Here is a 27,733-nt window from a genome sequence, read left to right as displayed (position 1 = left end):
ATTGGTTTTCTGACACAATACTATGTCCCTAGCAGTGATGGGAATAACGGCGTTATAAATAACGCGCGTTACTAACGCCGTTACTTTTTTCAGTAACGAGTAATCAAACGAATTACTTTTTCTCCCATTACAACGCCGTTAGCGTTACTGACAAAAAAATGCCACGTTACTATAATTGAGCTCACTGAAGCGGTTTTCATCCGAGTAAGCTCTCTCTCAGCCATAGGACCTGCAAAGTTTTTTTCTCTGGTGTGTGCTGCGGTTAGTCATACACAAATATAATTTTAAACTGATAATGATGTATGATGCGCTGTGTGTGTGTCTGTCAGAGCATGCGCGCGAAGCGCGAGCTCAAACCAGAATACCCTTTTTGATGCTTGATCGAAAATATGTGAAATGAGTTTTTTTCTAGTCGACTAGTAGTTGTTCATTTAAGCTATTAGTTGACTAATCACATTTATATTAATTTAATTTCTTAAATACTGGAGAGAATAAACCATAATAAGGAGCGTTTACATAATATAGGCTATATAGCACTCAAGGGCACGCATAATTGCCATAAAGAACCGGCAAAAGTAATGATTATGAGTGTGACAAAAACAGCAAGGAGACATTTTAATTGTTTATTAATAAAGTAATGTTTTCTGAATCAGTGTCGGCTGCAAAGATGAAGTTGACATTGCTGATTCTCTTTGCTGATCATCTGCTCATATGGACGCGCCTAGAGAGATAATGCACATTTCATTCGGATTAGGCTATATAATCAGAGTAGCCTCTTTCTTTTCATTTTTAATTACTTCATTTTTGTTAAAGTAGATATTTCAAGCATTCTATAGAGATATTTCTCATGTCTGCGAGGCAACCAGCCTCTGAGTTTCGGTTCATTTAGCCTATAAGACGCGCTCCAGTTCACGCGCCAGTGATCGCTCCAGCGCCTCCATGTCATGATTTTATTGTCTGCTATATTTGCTTGTTATATATTAAATCCAAGCAATTGGTTGATGAAACATTGATTAAAATTAAGATACAATTTTTACAAAACGAAATTCACTTTAAAGAGAGGCTTTCTATAAAACAAAACTTAATGTAGTGTTTAAAATCATGTCTGACCCACTCCATGTCTCCCGATATATTTTCACATCTTATGATGCATCTTACTGACGCTGTTCACTTTTCATAATCGAATAAATGGATTTAAAACATAACATAGGACTATTTAAACATAAATATGAAACTACGTTTTCTTTAATGGCTACCAACACAGTACAGAGAAATTTCATGTCGTGAGCAAGAGCGGATCATGAGTCAGGAGAAGAATAATTGCAAGAATAATTTATTCTTAGACTTATACGTAATATTGGGGGCATTCAATTTATTTGGCATATTTTTATTTTTATTTTTTTATTTTTTTTTAAAGTAACGCAATAGTTACTTTCCCTGGTAATTAGTTACTTTTATAATGATGTAACTCAGTTACTAACTCCGTTACTATTTGTGAGAAGTAATTAGTAACTATAACTAATTACTTTTTTAAAGTAACGTGCCCAACACTGGTCCCTAGGCAGTCATTTCGTAGTTCTGCAAAGATACAGTACACATAAAAAATTTCTACAAAGAAAGTTGACAATCACAAGTTTGAGTGTGTTACAATATGTGCTCCAGTTTACTGTACATAGAATAGTGAAATTTCCCTCATCTAAAGTACTGGTACTGTGTACTAATTAAGTTTAAAACAATTGTTCTTTCAGCTCTCTCTCAGATTTTGACTGGTGTGTCATCAGTTTTGCTATCTAATGTTGTCATTTTAAACGTTTTGAGAAATGCGTCTTTGTTTTGAGAACTTAACGAATGGTTTGGGAAAAACTAGAATACATTTAGATTCTTAACTCTGCTATTAGTTTCTGTGATCGGGATCTTCTTATTGATTTCATGTTATTGTTTCGTCACATGTCAAAAAGACCTTTATCCATGATGAAAGAGAAGCGGGCGGTCGGAGAATCAGCTCTCCAAAAAATTACAAAATTAATCTCAGACATATTCGGATGGGACTACATTTGTCAGAGGACTTCTGAATTAGCCGAGAAGCAGTAATTTTCCGTTTCATGAACAACTGGAAAAACAATTCGTAAGTGAACTTGGCTGCGCTGTGTTTTTGACTCACGAAGAACCGGTTCATAAGAGTCATTTGTTAATGAAGCTGATTACACTGGGCGCGCTGCAGGCGCGTGCAACCATCATGCAGTTTATTGAAAGACGTGTTTTCTTGACATTATTTTGCGTTACGCTGTCTTTTTTAGGTCATCACATTGACGCGCCACTGCAGTACTTGAAACACTGCTTACATTTATATTTTATTCTGTGATATTTCTGGGGTGGCAACGTTTTTTTTTAGGGTTCTGTTGCCACCCCGTGCCACCCCAATAGATCCGCCCCTGCATGGGGGTAAGTAAATTATCAGGAAATTTTCATTTGAAAGTGAACTAATCCTTTAATGAATCTGACTACATGCGCGCTGCGTTCGCGTGCAACCATAATGCATTGAAAGACGTGTTTTCTTGCTATTGTTACGCTTTCGTCTTTATGGCATCACATTGAAAACACTGCTGAAAAGCAGTACTTGAAACACTGCTAACATGTATATTTTATTTTATTTTGTGATAACTGTGGTGTGGTAAAGCTTCCATTTTTCTTCTGTTTTATTTTCGTATTTATAATTGTTCGATATTTGCACAATGTTTATTTAAAAAGCAAGGCTCCACGAAATAAAAGAAATACAGTAAAAGAAAATGGGGTTTACTGATCAAACTGGCGTCGTGACGCGAATGCGTTTGGCCACAGTCGATGATGTCATTCGTCCGCGACACCACTTTTCTAGCATGTTATGCTAACCGACAGTGCAGAACGAGTGGAGGGTTTATTTTCGTAAAAGGTGTGTATCTAGCTTCAGATATTTGAACAGTTAAAATGCCTGTGTGGTTTAAGGACAGGCAGTAATCATTTAGTATATTTATATAGTACAATAAGCGTTGCAAGCCGTCTGGAAGTGAATGCTAAATGTATAAATAATACTTGACTCTAAGAACCATCTTTTAGCATATTTTTGTAACGGAAGTTCTAGCTGCAGATTATTTTAGATTGTGGTTTTATGTTTAAAATACCTATATACGTCTAATGACAACTGACAACTTGTGTGATACTTTAGCTTTTGTTACATAGCTTGCAACACGTTTATATGTATAATCCTGTTTCATGTTTGTGTATTTCAGTGTTTTGGTTTGGGAAGGAGGTAAAATGTCTTTATATGATGATTTGGGGGTCGCAACGAGCGACACTAAAACAGAAGGATGGTCTAAAAACTTTAAACTGCTTCAGTCGCAGCTGAAAGTGAAGAAAGCTGCATTGACACAAGCAAAGGTGGGTCTATGTTTATGCCACATGCCTGCAAAATGATAATACAGTCATTGTATGTCTCTTTTCTATATTTCTAACTGAAGAGTGTAGGTGTCAATGTTCCAATTTAAAACCTGGAAATATTAGGGAATTTTAAAATTATTATTTCCATAAAAATTGAAATTACTTAATTTATTTTGTGTTTCTATTATTGGTTAGATTAAAAATATTTAATTGGCGAAAATGAATCAATGTAGGGCTGCAACGATTAATCGCAAATAATCGTTTGCAAAATAAAAGTCTGTGTTTATGTAATATATATGTGTGTTCTGTGTATAATAATTATGTATATATAAATACACACACATACAGGAATAAAGTTTAGAAATATATGCATGTATTATAAAATATATATATATTTATATATATTTTTATATTACATATAAACATAAATATTTTATATATAAATATGACATTTTTCTTAAATATATACATGAATGTGTGTATTTATATATACATAATTATTATACACAGAACACACACATGTATATTACGTAAACACAGACTTTTATTTTGCAAACGATTAATCGCGATTAATCGTTGCAGCCCTAGATCAATGTGAGTGATATCTCTATCAAATATGATATATCTATAACTAGGGTTGCAAAGGGGAGGAAAGTTTCCGGTAAATTTCTGGAAACTTTCCAAGGGAACTTAAAGGGTTTGTTCACCCAAAAATGAAAATTCTGTCATTAATTACTCACCCTAATGTCGCTCCACACCTGTAAGACCTTCGTTGATCTTCAGAACACAAATTAAGATATTTTTGATGAAATCCGATGGCTCAGTGAGGCCTCCATAGCCAGCAATGACATTTCCTCTCTCAAGATCCATTAATGTACTAAAAACATATTTAAATCAATTCATGAGAGTACAGTGGTTCAATATTCATATTATAAAGCAACGAGAATATTTTTGGTGTGCCAAAAAAAAACAAAATAACAACTTATATAGTGATGGTCGATTTCAAAACACTGCTTCAGGAAGATTCGGAGCGTTATGAATCAGCGTATCGAATCATGTGACTTTGGTGCTTCGAACCGCTGATTCGATACATTGATTCATAACGCTCCGAAGCTTCCTGAAGCAGTGTTTTGAAATTGGCCATCACTAAATAAATTTTTTTTTTTTTTTTTTTTTTTGGCACACCAAAAATATTCTCGTTGCTTTATAATATTAATATTGAACCACTGTACTCACTTGAACTGATTTAAATATGTTTTTAGTACATTAATGGATCTTGAGAGAGGAAATGACATTGCTGGCTATGCACGGAGCCATCGGATTTCAACTAAAATATCTTAATTTGCGTTCCGAAGATTAACAAAGGTCTTAAGGGTGTGGAACGACATGAAGGGTGAGTAATAAATGACAGAAATATTCCAATTTGGAAAAGTAACAGGAATTTACAGGGAATTTATGAGAATTTATGGGAAGTAATTGGAAATTTTGGGAAATTTATATAAATTTATAATATTTATATAAAATGTATCATATAAAAACAACATAAATATAAACATTTTGTTTGGTCATAATATGAAATAACAATTATTTATTTTTCACATTTAATTAATTCTAATTTAGTAAATATGAAAAAAAAAAAATTTATTGCAGCAATTATGTGTTATTTATTTCATGATCCTTCAGAAATCATTCTAATATGCTGAATGGATACAGTTGTGCTGCTTAATATTTTTTTGGAACCTGTAATACTTTTTTTTAGGATTCATTGATGAATAAAAAGTTAAAAAGAACAGAATTTATTCAAAATTAATCTTTAATATCACTTTTTATCAATTTCACACATTCTCGCTAAATAAAAATGTTAATTTCTTTCAAAACAACAACAACAACAAAAATACTGACCCCAAAATTTTGAACTGTAGTGTATATTGTTATAAAAGATTTCTATTTTAAATAAATGCTGTTCTTTAAATTTTTATTCATCAAAGAATCCTGAAAAAAGTATCACAGGTTATATAAAATATTAAGCAGCACAGCTGTTTCCAACATAATTGATAATTGAGTTTCAAATCAGCATATTAAGGATTATGTGACACTGAAGACTGGAGATATGATGCTGAAAATTCAGCTTTGCATCAAAGAAATAAGTGATATTTTAATGTATATTAAAATAGAAAACTATTATTTTAAATTGTAAATTGTATTTCACAATATTACTGTTTTTCTAAATTTTTCAAATGTGCATGTTATGGACTGGGGGAATGCACAGTGTATGTAGGGGGTGTGGCCTCAATAGCCCTGCAGTAAGTAGTGTGCTGTGTTAATGTGACTGAGGAATGTGCAGGGTAAAAATTCAACTGAAATTGCATTAAATCTGGTTGGTTTAACCAAAATTATGCTGCAAGATGTTTTTTTCAACAACATTTAAGTACCCTGTTATAGGCTAACCTGCAATTTTGCAAATTCCCTGTTTGTTCCCATTAATTTCCTTTAATTCCCATATATTACCGTTAATTCCCATGGAAAGTTTCCAGCTTTGAAAATTCCCGTAATTTTTCAACCCTATTTATAACATAATAATATAGTATACAACATGTATTTTATCCAGTAATCACAAATGATTGAAAAAGTTATGGAGATTTATTCTTGAAACATGGAAAGTCGAACAAATGAACCTGGCTTCTTTTGCAGACTCAAAGGACGAGACAGTCTAATGTTCTAGCTCCAGTTATTGATCTGAAGAGAGGAAGTGCAGCAGATGACAGACAGATCTCTGATACACCTCCACACATCGCTGCAGGGATGAAGGTAAACAAAGTGTATATTACTGTCCTATTATTGCCATCTTAAAAAAAGAGAAATAATTAAAGCTCCAGGCTAGATGAGTTAGCTTTTGTGGCCAACAAAAATTGTGATTATGTATCAATATGATTATAAAATTATTATTATATAGTAGGGCTGGGCGATATATATCGCATGCGATTGTCACGCACATTTCGTCAGTAAAGCCGGTTCCCTGATTACCACTAAATCGCCATCACCTGCTTTCAAATGGAGCGGCATTTAATAGACAGAACCGTAGATCACTGACAAGCTACGCAATATTGCGTTCATTATCGAAGGCAATTCATCTGCGATATGAACGTGATATTGCGTAGCTTGTCAGTGATCTACGGTTCTGTCTATTAAATGCCGCTCCATTTGAAAGCAGGTGATGGCGATTTAGCGGTAATCAGGGAACCGGCTTTACTGACGAAATGCGCGTGACAATCGCATGCGATATATCGCCCAGCCCTATTATATAGTATGATTATTATTATTATTATTATTACTACTAAATAAAAATATTTAACAAAATAAGAAATATTGCTATTAAATATTTCACAAAAAAATCGAGTATTTAAGAAATGTATTATAATAACAATAATAAGTGTGCTTTACAGTACAACTGTAAAATTACAATAAGAATATTTTTCAAATGTTCACCTATCAAGCTTTAATTTTGTCAAAAAACCTCTGGAATCTCTTAAAGCTTCTTTTGTTGACAACTGCCAGTTGATAAGTACTTCTCATTACAAGTTTACAAAGATGGTTGACACATGTTGCTTTCCCAAAGCGACCCAATGTCCGAGCAGATGCAGAGATGTTCATGTGGAACAACATTTACTGCATCACTGAAAACACTGGATCGTGAGCTGCTCACATGTTAAAGAACACAGTGCTAGGCTGCACCCTAAAACATGCAGTTTAATTCAAGTATTTAACATATTTCAGTATTTAGTTTAATTACAGCCTCTGTGAAATTTTTTGAAAGTTGGACTAAGCCATTCCACGATTTTGTGTTTTATCTTGATTAATCGTGCAGCCCTACTGGCATATCTTAGCGGAAAGTTCAATATGCTTTTAAAATACTGATGTCAGCATTTGAGCAGTTTAAATCACAACCCTTCCTCCCAGTAATATGTTACATTAAAAAATGTCTGTGTCTGTGTGTGTCCATTTTAGGACTCGGTGTCAGGTGGGTTTTCATCCGGAGATGTGCTGATTCCATTGGCTGATGAATATGACCCCATGTTTCCCAACGACTATGAGAAAGTGGTGAAGAGACACAGAGAGGAACGACAAAGACAGAGAGAACAGGAGCGACAGAAGGAGATTGAGGAGAGAGAGAAGTATGCATCCACTAAGGCTGAATGATTTTGAAGAAAAATGTGATAACTATAAATTAAATGCTAAATTTGATATGCTATACAATAATGCTTTAAGTGTGTAAAGTCAATTTTAATTACATTTAAATATATTTAAAAACTGAAAATGATATAACCAACATACATGTTTCACATTCTATTTTTTTAAGAAAAGAAAGCATCCCTACAACTTCTGAAAGTGAACAGCAGTGTTTTACTGTAGCATTACATAAAAAGTAAGTGTCATTTTAATGTCAGTGTAAACCAAGGGTTTCAGGTAGGCCTACATTAGGTTTATTTAAAGGTGCCCTAGAATCCTATTTCACAGGATGTTTATAAGTCTAAGGTGTCCCCAGAATGTGTCTGTGAAGTTTCAGCTCAAAATACCCCATAGATTTTTTTATTATACAATCTTTTAACTGCCTATTTTGGGGCGTAATTAATAATGCGCCGATTCTATGCGTGTCCCCTTTAAATGCTCGTGATCCCCGCCCCCAAGCTCGCAACTCTATAATAAATTGCATAAACAAAGTTCACACAGCTAATATAACTCTCAATCTCAGATCATGTAAGAATTTATTTTGTTGATGTTTACATTTGATTCTGAATGAGTTTGATAGTATGCTCAAGATACGTTTATGAATTATACAGACTGCAAGCGTTTAAAATTGAAAATACCGACATGGCTCTGATCTCTCGTGAATACAGTAAGAAACAATGGTAACTTTAACCACATTTAACGTACATTAGCAACATGCTAACGAAACATTTAGAAAGACAATTTACAAATATCACTAAATATATCATGATATCATGGATCATGAACAGTTATTATCGCTCCATCTGCCATTTTCGCTATTGTCCTAGCTTGCTTCATAATACCTGCAGAACATCTGATGATTCGGCTGTGCAGCTCCAGATGTTAATACTGGCTTGTCTAATGCTTAGAACATGGGCTGGCATATGCAAAAGTTGGGGGCGTACATATTAATGATCCCGACTGTTGTGTCACAGTCTGTGTTATGTTGAGATTAGCCTGTTTTTCAGTGGTCTTCTGCACAAATGAGATTTACATATGAAGAAGGAAACAATGGTCTTTGAGACTCACTGTATTTCATTTCCATGTACCGAACTCTTGTTATTCCACTATGCCAAGGTAAATTAAAGTTTAAATTCTAGGGCACCTTTAAGGACAGAAATTGAATAATTAAATGTAAAAATATGGATTGACCGATACCGATACTAGGGGGGTGTAATATATATTATCTATGATAATATTGTAATTGTTGGGTTATCGATGTGCAATCTGACATTATTGAGTATGTCCCTCACTTTGCAAAAACCAAACAAAAACAAGACAAGAGAGTGCATACACTGCGTGATGTAGACTTTCCGGTTTAGGTTAGACTAGTGCACATGCGCATTTAGAGTGCACGCTCTCACTGCGTGATTTATTACTCTATTAAAATGCAGTAAAATGCCCCTGTATTTGTCTTTAGGCTATATTTATATCATACGATTTAGTTAAGCAATCAGACACAAAGTGCCGTTTTATTTTTAAATGTCAGCACAATTGCAAATGCGGTATTGATTTTATACAACAGTTTAATAAACAATTAAATGACTTACATTTTAGATACAATATTGACTGTTTTGCTCTATTTCGCCAATGAAAATAGTTCCAAACAAAGCCACAGCAGAACTCTTTTGCGTCTCTGAGCAATACACAGCGGCGCCGGTGTTTCGTTACTAAATGAATCCGTTCATTTGAACAAATCAGTTGAATTAATGACTCAATGATTTGCTCATTAACACTGACTTTCTGCTACCTACTTGCGGTTTTAGTTTCATATTTAAAGTATCTTTTATTTTTTTTAAATAATTTCATATGTCAATGTTTTATTTTTAAAACATCAAAACATTATAAATGCATTTGCAACTGCATTTGTCACCTATGAGCTGCATTAAACAGTCTGTTCTCACAGAATTAGAACAATTATTAAAACACACAATTCCAATCAGTTTTGCAAATCAAGCCAGAAGAGGTTTGTAAAAACTATATATATACATATATATATATAATATGTATATGTGTGTGTGTGTGTGTGTGTAACAATACCCTCATGTCACGATTCAATACATATCACAATACGATATTATTGCGATACTCCAAGACATATAGTTAAAGGACAGCAAAAAATGTACTGTTGATAAAAATGCTAAATTTGGTATACATTGGGGGTGGAAATGAATAGGCTTGGACTTGGTGCTGGTAACCCAATGCACAGGACAGCGGTGACACCAGAATAAAAATATTCATGATTCTAACGCTGAAACAGATTTATTTTAGATGAATAGGTTTGCATTCTGTCACTGACTAGATATATTTAAATGAATGTAAGCCACTTTTTACTGGTAACATAAGACATTTGGCATTATCAGGACCCACAAATATCCCCCCATTGCATTATTACACATCATATTCAACATTATATATAGTAGTTTAATGTAGTACTGACACTAAATCTCTGTAAACTTGAATTTTTTTTTTCACACAGTAATTTTTATTTTGGGTGAGCCATGCACAACACATTGTCACTATCCACAATGTGATATTGTATTTTTGTATTGCAATATATTGTGACACAATATATTGTTACACCCCTAATATATGCCTGATCTCCACAGATCAGTGTTGATTTGTTGCCCATTGTGTTATGACCATTTTGCCCCTGTCTGTTAGGAAACGTAAAGAGAGGCATGAAGGAGGGGGAGCTCCAAGTGGATTTTCACGTTTCCCAAATCCCGAAGGCGAATCGGATGAGGAGGAGGAGTATGAGAGAGAAAAGAGAAAGAGGAGTGAGTTCCCTTTTGAAACATTTCTTCATATCCTCCTAACTCAGTTTCTTTTATATCGATTTCGTCATATTTTGACAATTGTGATTAGATTATCCAAGATAAATATTAAACAAGTGCCCTTAATATAATCTTCTATGGTTATAAGCTGTTGTTCATATGGCACACAGGTATGGGCGGAGCTGCCATCGCCCCTCCGACATCACTAATGGAGCGAGACTGTAAGTAAATCCCATAGACCTTTTAAGAACCTGTTTTGCCACTTTTGAACTCAATATACACTGATGAGCCAAAACATTGACTAGTCACAGGTGAAGTTAATATCGTTGATCATCTCCTAACAAGACCACATATTAAAGTCTGGGTAGGTTAAATGGTAAGCAAACAATCAGCTCTCGTAATCAGCGTGTTGGATGCAGGAGAAATGGCAGGAATAAAGATCTGATCTGCACCCTGCCACACTGCACACGTTGATCAAGAATGGTTTGAGGAACATGATGAAGAGTTCAAGGTGTTGCCCTGGCTTCCAAATTCCCCAGATTTCAATTTAATTGAGCATCTGCGGGATGTGCTGGACCAACAAGTTTGATCCACAGCACCTCGCAACCGACAGGACTTGGATCTGCTACTAACGTCTTGGTGCCAGATACCACAGGACACCTTCAGGGCTTTTGTAGAGTTCATTGCTTGTTGGGTCATGGCAGCATTTAGAGGACCAGCAGCATATTAGGCATGTGGTCATAATGTTTTGGCTCATCAGTATATTTGATTTTGCGTGTTGTCAGTTTGTCTCTGATAGGTTGCGGCTTTACACAGTCTTAAATCCATCTGTAGGAAATGTGAGTTAAGTAACAAAACTGTGTTTGTTGACATGACAGCATCATATTCATATGACGAAGATGGTCGCCAGAGGTCGAAAGCTGCTATCCCACCTCCTGTGTTTGATGACTCGGATAGACCACGATCTCCCCCTGGACCAACTAATTCATTCTTAGCCAACATGGGGTAAGAGCCCTTCCAAATGACACCTCTACACAGTCATTATGATTTTAGTCATGGAATGTTGTTATTGGCCAATGATTGTCTGAACACTCTGGTTTTGAATTTACACCAGAAATTTTAGATCCACAAAAAAAAAAAAAATTTTTAAAACTTTTTAGATAAAGTCATTTTGATTTCCCAAAAAATTGATTCAACGAAACAATCTAAATGTTACTAGAAATAAGGAAATGTTCATTTTGATTTAATTCAAATACTTTTAATGTTTAACAGGACGTTTTTATCCAAATATTTGAAATTTAGCTAAAGCATTTAAATTTAACCACAACAATTTGATTTAACTAATAATAATTAATTTAAATGATTTTTTTCATTTTTATAAAATGGATTTAGATTTCAAAAGAATTTTACATATTTATAATTTACATATTTTAAAGAATTGAGTTAAAAAGAAAATTGTAGATTTAACCAATAAATAAATCTCATATTTAATTTAAATTATTTTTATGCAATACATTTAGATTTCCAAAAAATGTTATATTTAACAAAATATTTTAAATTTAAAGAAATTCTGATTTAATTAAAAATAAATCAACTTAATAACATTTAATGAGGTTTATAATATAATAAATGAAGATTAAACAATAAATTCAGATTTCCAAAGAATGCATTGTAAAGGATTTAGATTTAACAAATGTTTTTAACGATTTAACCAAGTTTTTTTTTAAATATAACTAAAGGGTTTAGATTTAAGCAGAACATTTTTGATTTTAAAAAATCTTGTAATATTTAATATAAATGAAGATTTAAACAATAAATTTAGATGTCCAAATAACTTATTTTAAAGAATTGAATTTAAATCTAGAATTTAAAGACTATTTTCTGTGTGTTTTTCAGTGGTACTGTGGCTCATAAAATCATGCAGAAGTATGGATTCCGGGAAGGACAGGGCCTGGGAAAACATGAGCAGGGCTTAAGCACAGCACTCTCAGTGGAGAAAACCAGCAAGCGAGGGGGCAAGATTATTATTGGAGACTCCACGGAAAAGAGTGAGATCACATATACACACATACAAACACACAGTAACCATTTACAATCTCACACATCACAGATTCAAAACAAACATTCTTGTTTTGTTTTGTTTTTTATGTTCCTTTTTGTTATTTCAAGTATCATGTTTGTTTTCTATTCCATGTTTTATCATTTATCAACCATGCACCCACTGTGTGAGTGTATCATTTGGCTCATTCACATTTGTGTCTGTGTGTGCGTGTGTGTGTGTGTTTCAGCATCAGCATCCAGTCAGAATGTGGCTGATCCACATGGCTCTAATTCAGGTTTGACTTTATTTTATTTCCTGTTTCCCATATCATTTACTTAAATCCAGGGCTTGACATTAACACCCACCAAACAAGTTCACTCCTACTAGCCACTTTGACGGATTGAATTTTTTATATAATGTATACATTTTTCAACTGTAGTCTTTTAAAAAGGCATCTGAAATAATAAACTAAGTGCAATGTAGTGTTGTCAAAAATATGGATTTTTCGATACACATCGATACTGAAATATCTGAAACACTTTCAGTACAAATTTTCCGCAGAATAGACACACGATACAGCTGCAGGTTTTCACTCTCTCATCTCTTTGACAGCGAGTTGACACACAAACCTGCCTCACACTCAAAGTGTGTGCACGTTAAGCCGCCTCTCAGTACTAAATTGAGTTGTTTTTGGCTGCTTATTGAGCTTAAACAGCCAAATACAAACTAAATAATGTCAAAATGGCAGTCTTGAGAGTATTCCTTCAAACACAGTCAGTTAAGTAAAGTGAATGTTAACAGTTGAGGAAGAAAACGCACATGTAACCGTATAATGGATCCGCGCATCTGGTCTTAAAGTGACAGCAGCCTATTTTCCCCATGGTATTGATGTCCAAATTGTGGCCAGTGAAAATGCTGAGTGGCTAGTAACTTTGGAAAACCACTAACCACAGTGGCTGGTGAGCAAAAAAGTTAACGTCAAGCCTTGCCTTCAACATTTATTTGTTTGCATCTGCATCTTGATAACCCACATTAACACATCTGTGCTCTATTAGTCATTAGGAACCAGAAATTGTGCCTGTCATGTTTATGTAAACAGTGGCAACAGTAACTTCCCTAACAGGTCTAATAATAAAAATGCCATTAACCAGATGCCCTTTCAGAGAGTATCTGTTCAGGATTTTTATGTATTTCTCTCTCTCTTTTTTTAATCATTAGAACTGTCTTTTTAACAAACCAGCCATTAAATTCATATTTAAAGCAACATGTAAAATAGAGTAAAAATCTGGTAAAATGACTTGCTTTTCACTACATGAACACAAAGGAAGACTCATATTTAATCATTCTCATTCATATGCACCAGTATAACAATACATTACAATACCATTCAGTGATTTTTTTTTTTTTTTTTTTTATAAATTTTTACTGTTTTTAGCAAGGATGCATTAAAATGATCAAAAGTGAGTCTTTTATAATGTTGTAAGATTTCCGTTTCAAATAAATGCTGTTCTTTTGAGCTTTATTCATCATGGTGTGGCAGGGTGTCTGTATGTCTTAAAAAGGTTTTAAAAAATCTAAAAGTTCATCCTTCCTTCCTCAAATTCCGTAAGTCATGACATGCTGCATGCACTGTTTTCTGAGAAGTTGAAGAAAATTCAGTGAGTTTACACTTGAAACAAAAACAAACATCTGTCAGTGGGCTATGAAAACTTGTTTTTCCTTTCAATTAAGTTTTTTTTTCTGAGCCCTTTGGTAGTTCCCTTTCGATACTTCACTCGTACTGCGTATGGGGAAAGGTCTCCCTTTTTCCCCGCTGCTGAAGCCTTTTTCAATAACGCAGTGTAACTGCATCGTCATTGGTTCACTCATAGACAAGTTGTTGAACCAATGACGCGCGGCATAGCTGCGCGACCTATGGCGACAAAGCGCGCGAATATTCCCGCCGAAATGGGCGGGGTTAGGGGCTATATAAGCAGGCGTTTCGCCATAGGATTTCAGTGTTTTCTCCTTCAGCGACGACCTCTACTTCTCTTCGCTGATCTCCGCCTGAAGCCGAAGAAGCTCGCCGCCTTCCTGACAGCTCTCGCCGCCGTCTGAAGAGGCTCCCGCAGCGGACTCGCCTGGACTCGCCGGTTGAGGACAGCGCCGGCGCCCTCACTGACTGCAGCTTCTGCGCCGTCGTCGAGCCGCCGCCTCCCGCTTCCCGCTCCCGGCCGCTTCCTGTGCGTCCCCTGCCGCTATCCGGCGCGCCGCCTGAGAGCTTCACCCGCGGCTTAACGCCGCTCTAAAAGAGCGATTTCAGCGGTTTTCACCGCTTCTAAGAGCTTCCGCGGCCCTCGCCGCTCTACAAAGAGCCACCCAACTGCCGTTTTCACGGCACCGGCGTCTCACGATGCCCCGTCACTCATGTGCTACGTGCAGGGCCCCCCTGCACGATAGCGACGGTCACAGCGAGTGTGTCGCCTGCCTGGGCAAGCCCCATGCGGACGGCGCGCTTGCTGGAGACTCATGCCCGCACTGCGAGTGCATGAGTCTCAGTTCCCTGCGCTCGCGGGTCGCCTTCTTCACGGAGGGCGATCTCGCCGCTCGCGCCCTCCCGTCTCCTTCCTCTCGCGAACCGGCCAGGAAGAGACAGCGGGGTAGAGCGACTCAGCGCCCGGAGTTAGGCGAGCTCACGCCGGCCCAGCCCCCGCGTGCCTCGCCTTCTCCTCCGAGGGAACTCTCTCCCTTCCTGTTCTCTCGCCCTGAGCAGCGTCCCTCTGCCGAAGCAAGTGACCTCGTCTCATTCGGAGGAACAGACGACGAGCAGGATGACTCCATGTCACTTGCGGCTTCCGAAGCGGAAGGATGGGCTGGCGAGCCGGATGACCCCGCTCCCCCGCCTCCCTTGGAGCCCATTGAGCACGGCCAGGGCATGGATGCCGAGCTTTTCCGCATCCTGTCCAGAGCCGTGGAAGAGCTGGACCTCGAGTGGGCCCCTCCAGAGGAGCCATCTCGCGGCCGCCTGGACGAGTGGTTCCTGCCAGGCCGCCGCCAAGCACCTCGCCAGCGCTCGGCGCCCTTTTTTCCTGAGGTCCACGAGGAGCTCACGAAGTCGTGGCGCGCTCCGTATTCCGCCCACCTTCACACAACGCACCGCTCCGCCCTCACCGCCGTCGACGGCGCCGAAGAGAAGGGATACGAGCACCTGCCACCCCTAGATGAAGCGGTGGCTGCTCACCTCTGCCCTCCCGCGGCTGTGGGATGGAAGACCAAGAGGGCCCTTCCTTCCAAGCCCTGTCGGACCACCTCTACTTTGGCTGGACGGGCTTACACCTCGGCGGGCCAGGCTGCCTCCGCGCTCCATACAATGGCCATATTTCAGGTCTTCCAGGCCAAACTCCTCCGCTCGCTGGACGAGTCTGGAATTGACGCGCCGGCTTTCAAGGACCTTCGCAGCGCCACCGACCTTGCCCTGCGAGCCACGAAGGCTATGGCCCAGGCCATCGGGCGTTCCATGGCCAGCCTGGTAGTGTTGGAGCGCCACCTGTGGCTCAACCTAACGGAGATCAAGGACCTGGATAAGACGGCCTTCTTAGACGCCCCGGTCTCTCCCTCTGGTCTCTTCGGGCCTGCAGTGGACGGCTTCACCGAGCGCTTTACTGCTGCGCAGAAATCGTCTCAGGCTATGAGGCATTTCTTGCCGAAGCACTCCAGCTCTGCTTCTGCGTCCAGCCGCCCCAGGACTGCGCCGGCTCAGCAGAACAAGCCAGCTCCACCCGCAACACAGGCAGCGCCACCCAAGGAGCATCGCCAGCGCTCGCGCCCTGCGAAGCGCCCTCCCTTCCCGAGACGCCAGGGACCCCGGCCCAAGATTGTGCTGGACCCGGTGCCTCCGAAGTCGTCCTGATTCGTCAGGAAGGAAGAGGATGGGGGATCGTCCCGTTGCGACCGGACAGCCCCAAAGCTCCCACGAGTAATTTCCCCTCCGCCTCGTTTAATTCCGGGCGTGGGAAACATGCTCCAAGTGATAGCTGGGCCCACACCTGTTGCGCCCACTCCAAACGCCGTTTTCACGGCGAACAATATTTCACCTCATCTAAAAAAGAGCAAATTTCCTCTTCCACCCCTCTCGGTGTACGACCCCCTCAACGGCGGTCTGTCACCCGATATCATTCAACCCCTTGCCACTCGGGCCGAGGCCTGGCAGGCCATCCCCGATGTGTCAGAATGGGTTATGGGGATCGTAACCCAGGGCTACTCGCTCCAGTTTGCACGACGGCCCCCTCGCTTCGGCGGGGTGCTTCAAACCTCGGTCAATCCGGACGACGCTCATGTCCTCCGAGCCGAAGTTATGACGTTGCTAAGAAAGGGAGCTGTGGAAATAGTTTCCCCGACAGAGAGCGAGTCAGGCTTTTACAGCCGCTACTTTCTGGTCCCCAAGAAGGATGGTGGTCTCAGACCCATTCTAGACCTCAGACTTTTGAATCACTCCCTCATGAGACGGAAGTTCAAAATGCTGACGCTGAAACAGATCCTCGCGCACATTTGCCCCGAGGACTGGTTCTGCTCGCTGGACCTGAAGGATGCGTATTTTCACATCCAGATAGCCCCCCGTCACAGACGATTCTTGAGATTTGCATACGAGGGAGTGGCGTACCAATATACGTTCCTGCCCTTCGGGCTGTCTCTGGCTCCTCGCACTTTCACCAAGTGCATGGACGCGGCGCTTTCCCCTCTGAGGCAAATGGGAATCCGGGTCCTGAATTATCTCGACGACTGGCTCATTCTAGCCCGTTCGCGAGCCGAGCTGGAACACCACAGATCCGTGCTCCTCAGCCATTTACAATGTCTGGGTCTCAGGGTCAACTTAGCCAAGAGCTCGCTGTGCCCCACCCAGCGAATCTCGTTTCTAGGGGCAGTTTTCGACTCAGTCCGCATGACGGCAGTAGTCTCGCCGGAGCGTGCTCTAACGATTCAGCAGCTCACGGCCTCGATCAAGAACAAAGCCTGTCTCCCTCTGAAGTTTTTCCAGAGGCTACTAGGGCTGATGGCTTCCGCCTCCCCGGTGCTGCAGCTCGGCCTTCTTTGGATGCGGCCTCTTCAGTACTGGTTGAAGTTCCGGGTTCCTCCCAGCGCCTGGCGGCACGGCCGCTTATGTCTCAGTCAGTCAGGCCTGTCTTCTAGCCCTGAAACCTTGGATGGACCCTATGTGGTTCAAGCGCGGAGTACCCTTACAGGCGGTCTCACGAAGGACGGTGCTCTCAACGGACGCTTCCAACTCGGGTTTCGAGTTGACTCCACCGGCCTTCGGCTCGTGGAGTCACGAGGAAAGCCGTCTACACATCAACTGTCTAGAGATGCTAGCAGTGATGAAGGCCCTTAAGTCTTTTCAGGCTCACTTGACAGGACGTCATGTTCTAGTCCGATCGGACAGTATGACAGTGGTGTCATATTTAAACCACCAGGGCGGTCTCTCGTCCAGCCGCTTATGCGCTCTGGCGAAACGTCTTCTGGAATGGGCTCTTCCGAGGCTTCAGTCGCTCAGAGCGACTCATGTTCCTGGCAGGAACAATCTGGGTGCAGACATGTTGTCACGGAGCAACATCCCCTCCGACGAGTGGATGCTCCACCCCCAAGTGGTCCTCAAGATTTGGGAGTTCTTCGGGAGGGCAGAGATAGACCTAGAGCCCCGTCCACGAGACACCTCTATGACCAGAAATGGTCGGTTTTTGTTGATTGGTGTTCCTCATGCAACATAGACCCTGTGGAGAGTGACGTATCCTTCATACTGTCTTTCCTCCAAGAACGCTTGGAAATGGGGCGCACCCCTTCTACTCTTAAGGTTTACGTAGCAGCCATTGCGGCGTTCCATGCTCCCATTGCTGGCCAATCAGTGGGACGTAACGGCCTTATAATCCGTTTCCTGAGGGGTGCTAGGCGATTGAATCCTCCTCGCCCCCTCACCGTTCCCACTTGGGACCTCTCGTTGGTCCTCAGGGCCTTAAAGGGAGCCCCCTTTGAGCCAATGGGTTCAGCCGATCTCAGGCCCCTAACGCTAAAAACCGCTCTGCTGTTAGCACTGGCATCGGTTAAGCGCGTTGGCGATTTGCAGGCCCTCTCTGTGAGCCCTGCATGCCTTGAATTTGGGCCTGGAGACTCGAAGGTCGTTCTGAAACCTAGGCACGGCTACGTTCCTAAGGTGCTCTCAACCCCGTTTAGAGCTCAGGTCATCTCGCTTTCTGCTCTTCCTCCTTCGGCGAATGAACGAGAGCTAGAGCTACTCTGCCCAGTCAGGGCATTGAGGACCTATGTGGAGCGATCGCAGCCTTTCAGGCAGTCGGATCAGCTCTTGTTTGTTTTGGTGGCCGCACCAAAGGGTCTCCGGTCTCAAAACAGCGCCTTTCCCGTTGGATAGTGGACGCTATTAACCTGTGCTACTCCTCACTGGGTGCAGACTGCCCCATAGGAGTCAGGGCCCACTCCACTAGAGGAATGGCTTCCTCGTGGGCTTGGTCCAACGGAGTTTCCATTCAAGACATCTGTGAGGCGGCCGGCTGGTCTTCGCCGTCCACTTTTGTCAGATTCTATCATCTCGATGTCCCGACCTTGCAAGCTCGGGTTCTTTCAGTGTGATTAAGCGGCCTCTGGCGAGTTCCGCCTCACACAACCCCAGGAATTATTTCCTTAAGTGTAACTAGGGTTCGATTAAGGCTTTGCCTTCTCGCTTGTCTTTTGGACCCACTCCCATGTGTCCAATATCAGGCTGTATCATTCCCAGCCGTGGCACGGCGTGGTTGAATTCGTTCCCCATACGCAGTACGAGTGAAGTATCGAAAGGGAACGTACTCGGTTACTAACGTAACCTCGGTTCCCTGAGATACGGAACGAGTACTGCGTCACTTGCCGTGCCACGAGGCTGCGGCTTCAGGGTCGTCGCTTCAGTCGATTACACTGAAATCCTATGGCGAAACGCCTGCTTATATAGCCCCTAACCCCGCCCATTTCGGCGGGAATATTCGCGCGCTTTGTCGCCATAGGTCGCGCAGCTATGCCGCGCCGTCATTGGTTCAGCAACTTGTCTATGAGTGAACCAATGACGATGCAGTTACACTGCGTTATTGAAAAAGGCTTCAGCAGCGGGGAAAAAGGGAGACCTTTCCCCATACGCAGTACTCGTTCCGTATCTCAGGGAACCGAGGTTACGTTAGTAACCGAGTACGATATTTGTTCTTGTTTTAATCATAAACTCACTTCATGTTGATCAGTTTCACAGAAAACAAGACTTCTCATCTTATATCATTTTGCTTCTTGAGTATCTTGATTTAAAGGATTAGTTCACTTTGAAATTAAAATTCCCCTAAGCTTTACTCACCCTCAAGCCAGGTGTATATGACTTTCTTCTTTCTGATGAACACAATCAGAGTTATATTAATAAATATCCTGATGCCTCCAAGCTTTATGATGGATGGATGCGCTTTCTTGAGCTTCATACTCGTTGGTCCCGTTCACTGCCATTATAAAGCTTGGACGCATAAGGATATTTATTAATATAACTCTGATTATGTTCATCAGAAAGAAGATGGTCAAATACACCTAGGATGGCTTGAGGGTGAGTAAATCTTGGGGGAATTTTCATTTCAAAGTGAACTAATCCTTTAAGAATCTTTAAACATTTGCACTGTAAAACAAGACCAAAGTACTGTCACCACTTTTTTTGCTGGAGGTACAGTAAAAGTTATGTCCAAATTCTAGTGGTTGGGAGCAGAGGGATTCAAACCTTAAATATATATATATATATATATTTTTTTTTAAATTAATTAAAAAGTAATGGTGATCGGTAGAAAGTTGTATGTGATATTTGAAACTTAAAAGTGTTGCTAATACAACTCATGATGTTTCTGCCTATACATTTACATTTTGCGTTCCATTCACTTTATTCCTTACATTTTCTTTACTTGGTTTTGAAAAGGTCTTTAAAATGTCTTAAGTCTACCTTCATGAAACCTGCAGAAATCCTGGAGTAGAAAGTTCAAAATAAATTATAAATGTTGTAACAAATGTGTATAATGAGATAATAATGAAAATAATTGTTATAATCATTAAAAAAAAGATAATTATAAGAAAAGTTTCTTGAGCAACAAGTCTACATATTAGAATGATTTCTGATGGGCCATGTGACATTGAAGACTGGAGTAATGATTATCATAGGAATAAATAACATTTTAAAATATATTAAAATAGAAAACACTTCATTTAAATTCTAATAATATTTCACAATATTAAAATTTTTACTGTATTTTTAAATAAATAAATGCAGCCTTGGTGAGCAGAAGAGACTTCTTTCAAAAACATTAGAAAGTTTTACAATGCCAAACTTTTGAACAGTAGTGTGTATATTTAGTTTTAATACTTTTCATATTAAAATACTTTTAATATTTTTTTAATTCATGGGAAATGCCACATGTGATCACGAGTGATAACACAGACAACTCATTGTATCAGTTTTGAATTAATTCAATAATTCATTGACATTCATTATATTACTGTTATCAGCATTAAAAGAAGATTTTCTATTAAATGAAGCTGTATGTTTTGCTATAAATGTAAATGGAAATATATCTGTTTTATAGCGGATGCCTCAAAGAAAAACGAGACCAACCCTCTTACAGAGATTCTCAAATGTCCAACAAAGGTGGTGTTGCTGCGGGTAAGCTGTGTGTCAATCATCCTAAATTAAATAGAACTTCATAAATGTCTGTTTTGGAAAGCTTGACAGAGATTCTTCAAGTGAAACACATGAGAGACTAGAATGCCAATTGATTTCAACAGAATTTGCTGTTGGATTTTTGCTAAGCTTATAACACAATAGACTAATAAGAATAATACTGCATAACAAAACAATTTTAATACAAGACCTTTTTATTTTTTTATTGTGACACTTTATTGTTGAATGATATGTAAGTGTTTATAATCATCTTTTTAGGCCCTGTTTACCTGGAATTAATATGTGTTTTGGTCGATCGGATCACAAGTGGACAATGCTAAATGCAGGTGTAAACGGGGTGTAAATGTTTTGAGTTTGTTCACTTTAGACCACTTCCAGGAGTAGTCGAAAAAGCATTCGACTGGATTGTGTTCATGGGATAAACACTCATGTGGTCGAATGTGTTTGAACAGCCACTAAAGACCGCCTACTCTCGGCCTACTTACACACTAAACATTATGGGAAGCGTGCAAAACAGACACAATATAAACTTTGCCGGCTGAGGCCATAAGTTTGGATTGAAGATTAAAAATGTACTAAGCACAATGTTCTCTAAACATTTCTTTTTTTCTAACATGCATTTACCGCGTTCAGCACGGTCTCTAGGCTGTCAGAGCAAAAATGAAAGCTGATGCTCTCTGTATGTTTTCCTGTCATCTCCAGTTGCAGTCATATATGCAAACTGCACATGGTTATTTTGCTTATTAGATCAAAAGATCTGAAAAAGCCCATAACTTTACCTGCCTCTAGACCTGCCCCTCAGACATCAGGACAGAAGTGGTCAAAAGTGGACAAAAGTGACAGATTAAAACACCAGGTGTAAATGGGTATGTGTCAGAATGACCAAAATGCAACTTAATACCAGGTGTGAACAGGGCCTTACATTTTTTTAAATGAATTTCATTTTTTTCCTGATTCCTTACATTTCAGTCAAATTCTTTGAATATAGCGGCTCCGACATATGACACAGTTGCACTTCTGTTGACCAGAGTTGAAGTCCCAGCAAAAAAGACATCTAATAAATATATAAAATAAATAAATACCATCTTGCCAGCAATTGTTTTTCCCATTTATGTTGAAACACTTCAATTATTTAATTAATTAATTAACACCTGAATGCAGGGCAATTTATTTTTTGGCAATTTCTGCCCCTTTTGACTGCATATTGCATTTAGCCAAAACCATTTGTCGAGATTAATCTGCACATAAAAAACTGTCTGTCTGTGTGTGTGTATAGAACATGGTTGGAAGGGGAGAGGTGGATGAAGACCTGGAAGCTGAGACTAAAGAAGAGTGTGAGAAATATGGCAAAGTCATCAAGTGTGTCATCTTTGAGGTGAGGGTTATGTCAAGCATGTCTCACATGCCGCTGAAAGTTTACCTGCTCGTGTATGTAAGCTGCAGATGTTATCTCTCGCTGACATGAAACCTGTGTGTCTGGCTTTTATTTTCAGATCTCAGGTGTGTCTGACGATGAGGCCGTCCGCATTTTCCTGGAGTTTGAACGGGTCGAATCGGCCATTAAAGGTGAGCAATTAAAGGACAAATTTGAAGTTTGTGTGTGTAGGTGGTCTTTATTTCAAGCGCCCCAGAAATTGCTTGATAAATCAGGTAAGTGTGTGAGGGCCATCCCTTAGGTGTTACATCACCTGGCTGGTTACATCACTTCCTCAAGGGATAGTAGACCAAACCAGTTTTCACACTCTCACTTTCAGACACTGACCGAAATATTAACAAGATTGATATTAACTCATTCTTCAAAACAATATGTTTCCTCAAGGATAGTATTTTAAATTAATAACTTGATTTGTATATTCATATTATAATGGTTTGTGTGTGTGTATGTATATATATATATATATATATATATATATATATATATATACACACACACACACTGATCAGATGACCACTGACAGGTTCATCACGGCACCTGTTAGAGGGTGGGATATATTAGGCATCAAGTGAACATTCTCAAAGTTGATGTGTTAGAAGCAGGATATATTATATATACACACAGGGTTTTCCCCGAGTCGGAAAGTTTTGGTGGTGGCTGACGGACATGGTCATCGACACAAACAGTAAAAATTGGTCATCGACACAAACAGTAAAAATTACCCGCCACTCTTTCCCTCTTTGCAAAAAAATCTGTGAATTCATAGCTTTGTAAGAGAAGATGCTTCTTTGCTAGACCTAAATAAAGTAAAACACACCTAAATAACATTGGAGCTAAACCATACCATTTGGGAGAAAATTCATATTTAAAGATACAGCAGCCCAAAAAATATTTGAACACTTTAGCTACACTTAAACATTTCAGAATGTCACAGTGTTAGATTAAAATGTCAAATAATACTGATCAAAATCAATATTAAAATCATATATATATATATTTTTTAATTCTGCAGCTAATTACATAATGTAAGTCTCCAGTTACTTTTTGGGGTCTGGAAAAGTGTTTTAAAGGTCCCGTTTTTTGTGTTTTTTTGAAGCTTTGATTGTGTTTATAGTGTGCAATATAACATGTGTTCATGTTTCGCGTGTAAAAAAACACAGTATTTTTCACATAATTTACTTATCTGTATACCGCTGTTTCCACTGTCATAAAAACGGGCTGATGACTTCCTTGTTCTATGAAGTCCCTCCTTCAGAAATACGTAACGAGTTCTGATTGTGCCAGCGGTTCCTGTGTTGTGATTCGACAGCAGCTTAGCGAACCTTGCCCGGAAAGGTCACGCCTCTTACCATAACGTGGAGATGCACGCGCTCAGTGTTACTGTAAACATGTCTTTAATTTTACCCTATCAATTTGAGCCGGAATCAGACCCGGTGATTGGACTGCGAGATGAAAATAACAGTGTTTCGACGAGATGGCGACAAACACACTCTACAAACGTAACTCTTGTGTATTCCTGTGGGCGGAGGTTAGTCAACAAAACTGTTTTAGTGACGTCATTAAAGAAGGAAGTAGAGGGATGTAGTCCAAACTGGCCGTTCGATGTAAGCGACTTCTGTTAAATAAAATATCTCGCTTGGCATTGAACTTTGAGCTTTAAAATTTTACAGATTTTATTTATACTCTAACAACAACATTACACACTAACTAAAGTTTGAAACATGGGATCACGAAGAACGGGACCTTTAATGTTTTTGAAAGAAATCTGTTATGCTCACTGAGGCTGCATTTATTTAATTAATATTACAAATTGTAATAAAAATTGTAATGTGTCAGATAATCCTTCAGTTTTCATTCTAATATGCTGATTTGATAACATTTCTTATCAATGTGGAAAATGGTTGTGCCGCTTAAAATTTTTGTGGAAACGGTGAATTTTTTTTTTTTTTATATATAATAGAAATATCAAAAGAATAGCATTTTATTTGAAATGGAAATCTTTTGTAACATTATAAATGTCCTAACTGACTAGTATAATTTGTCCTCGCTGAATAAAAGTACTGCACTACTACTACTTGAAATCAAAATATTGGCAGAACCAGTGGTGTTTGGAATGACCTTATGTTTGATGGAGCGTTTAGGGGAAACCTGCTTGAAACAATCATCATTTTTGCAATTATGCAGCTAAAATTAAAGTCTTACTCTTCAAATATTATTTTTAGCCACTGTAAGTCAGGTATCTGAAAACAAAGCAAGCCTGAAAAAACATTTCTGTTCAAGAGTCTGGCATCACATGCATGAACACCTGTTTTACTTCCCAGGGTAGGGCTGTTTGTTAGGAAGGCTTTTGTTTGTGGTATTTGTTTAAACTGGCTTTTAAAAGAGCTGTGGATTGCCCCTTGGGTTTTTTTGTTTGTTTGTTTGTTTTTAGAATAAGGGTATTTTTGATCATAAGACCAAATCATTGTCAAGGACCCACTTCCTTTTGTGTTTTAAAATGGCTTAATGTGATCTCACCAACACTGGTGAGATCACATGGGGAAAACCAAACAAAGAATGTTTTAATAATAGCAGCCAAGCAAGTGTTCTTATTTTTCTTTTTTCTGCTGTTTGTGGTTGGGCGTCTGTGTCAGCTCTTAGAACCATATATTTGCCACTATATGAGTGTGAAGAGTCTCAAGAATTTTGCTTCTCAAGAAACATTTCTTATTATCAGTGTTGAAATCCGTTGTTGAGCTGCTTAATATTTTTTGTGAAAACAGTAGTGATAACTTTTTAAGGATTATTTAAATAAGTTCAAAAGTACATGATTTATTTGAAACCGAAATCTTTTGTAATATTATAAATGTCTTTACTGTCACTTGATCAATTTAATGCATCTTTGCTGAATAAAAGGTATTATTTTCGGTCCCACTTTATAGTAGATGTCCTTAATTATGATGTACTTACATTTAAATTAATCATTTGATACGATGCACTTATTGTTAAATCCTTTACACCTTAACCCACCCTTAATCCTACACATACCAACAAACCTGTCCCTAACTTTACCTGTATCCCACCTCAATAGCAGAAAAAGTGTTTTGCAATACAATATGAACACAGTAAGTACATTGTGCTTATTTTTATGTAAGTACATAGTAGTTAAGGCCACCTAATATAAAATGGGACCTTAATTTCTTTTAAAAAAACTTTGATCCCAAGCTTTTGAATGGTTCTATTCCTTTTTTTTTTTTTTTTTTTTTGGCTACTACTTTTTACAATATTTTGTCAGATCATCACATACATCAGGAACTGGAATTTTTATTTTCAAAAACGTTTTCCTGTAACACGATAACAAATTTAACTGCAAAGTCTTAGAACAGGATATGGGGTAATATCCTGGCAATGCTTTGTTATGTTAAAACAAAGCTCAGTATATTACTTCAAGACGATGGCCTTTAGTGTCTGTGAATCGCTTTAGGACACTGCCATCAACTGGTCAGAAGTTATAAGTAATGGTAAATCTATCCATAGCCTTTGAACTTTTTGTCCTAAAGTCACAGATGTTATAACCAATTAATTTTATTTCAAGTAACAATGTGCAATTTGTGCTCATGGCCTTATTATTGCAGCTTTATTAGAAATTGTTTTTTATTTTATTATATATTATATTAAATAATACATTTTAAATATTAATTTTATATATGAAATATTTAGATTTAATAACATTTAATATACTCATTTATGTGTGTCCTAATGCTGTACATATTTTTATCATATTTGTTTCATTTATTTTATTGGTCTTTTTGAATGTCAACATAACTGTATGTGTTCTGCTGTTGATGTTGTTTTTTCCCTCCTCAGCTGTGGTGGATCTGAATGGGCGGTACTTTGGAGGTCGAGTGGTGAAGGCCTGTTTTTATAACTTGGATAAGTTCCGTGTTTTAGACCTGGGAGATCAGGTGTGAGTGGGAGATCCAGACCTGCTCAAGGAAAGATTAAACACCAGGAAGTCATTTGTCTGTCTGTATATAGCATGAGTAATTTTATACACCCTTGTAAAACATTAGCTTATGTTCCCCTTCCCACAAAATGTTTTGTAATGAGGATCTAATTTGCTCTTTTGTGAATTGCTTCTAGGCTGAATTCTCTCTCACGTCAGAGTTAAAAATATCCTTTTGTCCTTGTGAATAAGATGTGATGTTGAACCCAGAAATAAAAAACAAAAATGCTTTTGGGAGAATAACTTTCAAGGTTGGTTCTGTTTTATGGGTAAAATATGCCTCTTTAAATATGAAACTTTTTCATATCTCTGCACTTTTAGACTTTCACTTTCACTGGTGCTTTCAAAACATGGCTTAACCAATGGCGTGGGTTTTACGCTAATACTTGTCTTCTCCGGTAGTTACTATGTGGTTTTAAAGAAAAGGACAGTTACATACTGATGTTGAATGGGGTGATGAAGATGGTGATGGTAGTAATGAATGAGCCCTGGTTCATGATTTATATAATCAGACACGCATGTCCCTGTGCGACTCTAGAAAGTAGGAAACCTACATTCATCTGTTGTGACATAACGGCGACTCCCATGAGCCCTCACTCTATGATCCACACTCTATTGATAGACTTAAAGTATTATACTTTTTCTTAATGTGTGTCTTGACCCTAGCAGAAATTGGGTTTTGTGTGTTACTCAATAAAAGGTAACTTCAGTACATGCCAAGTTTTTCAAAAGCATGTCTGTAGGATGTTTCGTGTGCCTATAAATGCATCACCTAAATAATATTTGTTTGTTTTGTCTGATATCTACACATGTAATGTGCATGATAGTGTATGTTAATGCAGAATGTGTGCGGATATGTGTTAGACTGGGTCAGTGATGGTGTGATGTTCTGGTTTGGTAAGAAGAACGCACTTACGCAAGACGAAGGTGCTGGGGAATAAAGTAAAGAATAGACTGAACTCCATGAGGATTCACTCAAACAGATCAGAGCTTCATCAAATGACTCTTGTACGAACAGAGTGTCTGAAACATGTCAGAACAGGGTTGAGCTGTTCAGGTCACAAGTTCAGCGCTGGGTATTGATCCGGTACGCTGTGTACATGTGCTA

General features: G+C 38.9%; 1 protein-coding gene across 4 annotated transcripts; it reads left to right on the top strand.

Moving 5' to 3' along the window:
* Nucleotides 1-2,773: 2,773 nt before the first annotated feature.
* rbm17 (RNA binding motif protein 17) lies at nucleotides 2,774-26,868 on the top strand. Of its 4 annotated transcripts, XM_048155559.1 has the most exons (14): nucleotides 2,774-2,929; nucleotides 3,267-3,414; nucleotides 6,106-6,222; nucleotides 7,420-7,586; nucleotides 7,772-7,837; nucleotides 10,345-10,460; nucleotides 10,628-10,678; nucleotides 11,336-11,462; nucleotides 12,354-12,505; nucleotides 12,746-12,793; nucleotides 21,111-21,187; nucleotides 22,482-22,580; nucleotides 22,699-22,771; nucleotides 26,487-26,868. In XM_048155559.1, the coding sequence occupies exons 2-14, from the start codon at nucleotides 3,292-3,294 to the stop codon at nucleotides 26,588-26,590; spliced, it is 1,320 nt and encodes a 439-aa protein (XP_048011516.1). In that variant the 5' UTR covers nucleotides 2,774-2,929; nucleotides 3,267-3,291; the 3' UTR covers nucleotides 26,591-26,868. The 4 variants fall into 4 exon arrangements, with proteins under 4 accessions (XP_048011516.1, XP_048011517.1, XP_048011519.1 ...); XM_048155560.1 differs by lacking the exon at nucleotides 12,746-12,793; XM_048155561.1 differs by lacking the exon at nucleotides 7,772-7,837 and having other exon boundaries at nucleotides 2,775-2,929.
* The last annotated feature ends 865 nt before the right edge of the window (nucleotides 26,869-27,733 follow it).

Source organism: Megalobrama amblycephala, linkage group LG14, assembly GCF_018812025.1.
Source record: "Megalobrama amblycephala isolate DHTTF-2021 linkage group LG14, ASM1881202v1, whole genome shotgun sequence".
Taxonomy (NCBI): Eukaryota; Metazoa; Chordata; class Actinopteri; order Cypriniformes; family Xenocyprididae; genus Megalobrama; species Megalobrama amblycephala.
The sequence above is the reverse complement of the archived record's forward strand: the minus strand, read 5'-3'. Positions and strand labels throughout refer to the sequence as shown.

What these genes read in the sequence shown, in the direction of transcription:
- rbm17 (XM_048155559.1), top strand. Translation starts at nt 3,292, where the DNA reads ATGTCTTTATATGATGATTTGGGGGTCGCAACGAGCGACACTAAAACA. An exon ending in GAGAGAAAAGAGAAAGAGGA is followed by an intron (nt 10,461 to 10,627) that starts GTGAGTTCCCTT and finishes TATGGCACACAG; the next exon opens with GTATGGGCGGAGCTGCCATC. An exon ending in CAAAGGTGGTGTTGCTGCGG is followed by an intron (nt 21,188 to 22,481) that starts GTAAGCTGTGTG and finishes GTGTGTGTATAG; the next exon opens with AACATGGTTGGAAGGGGAGA.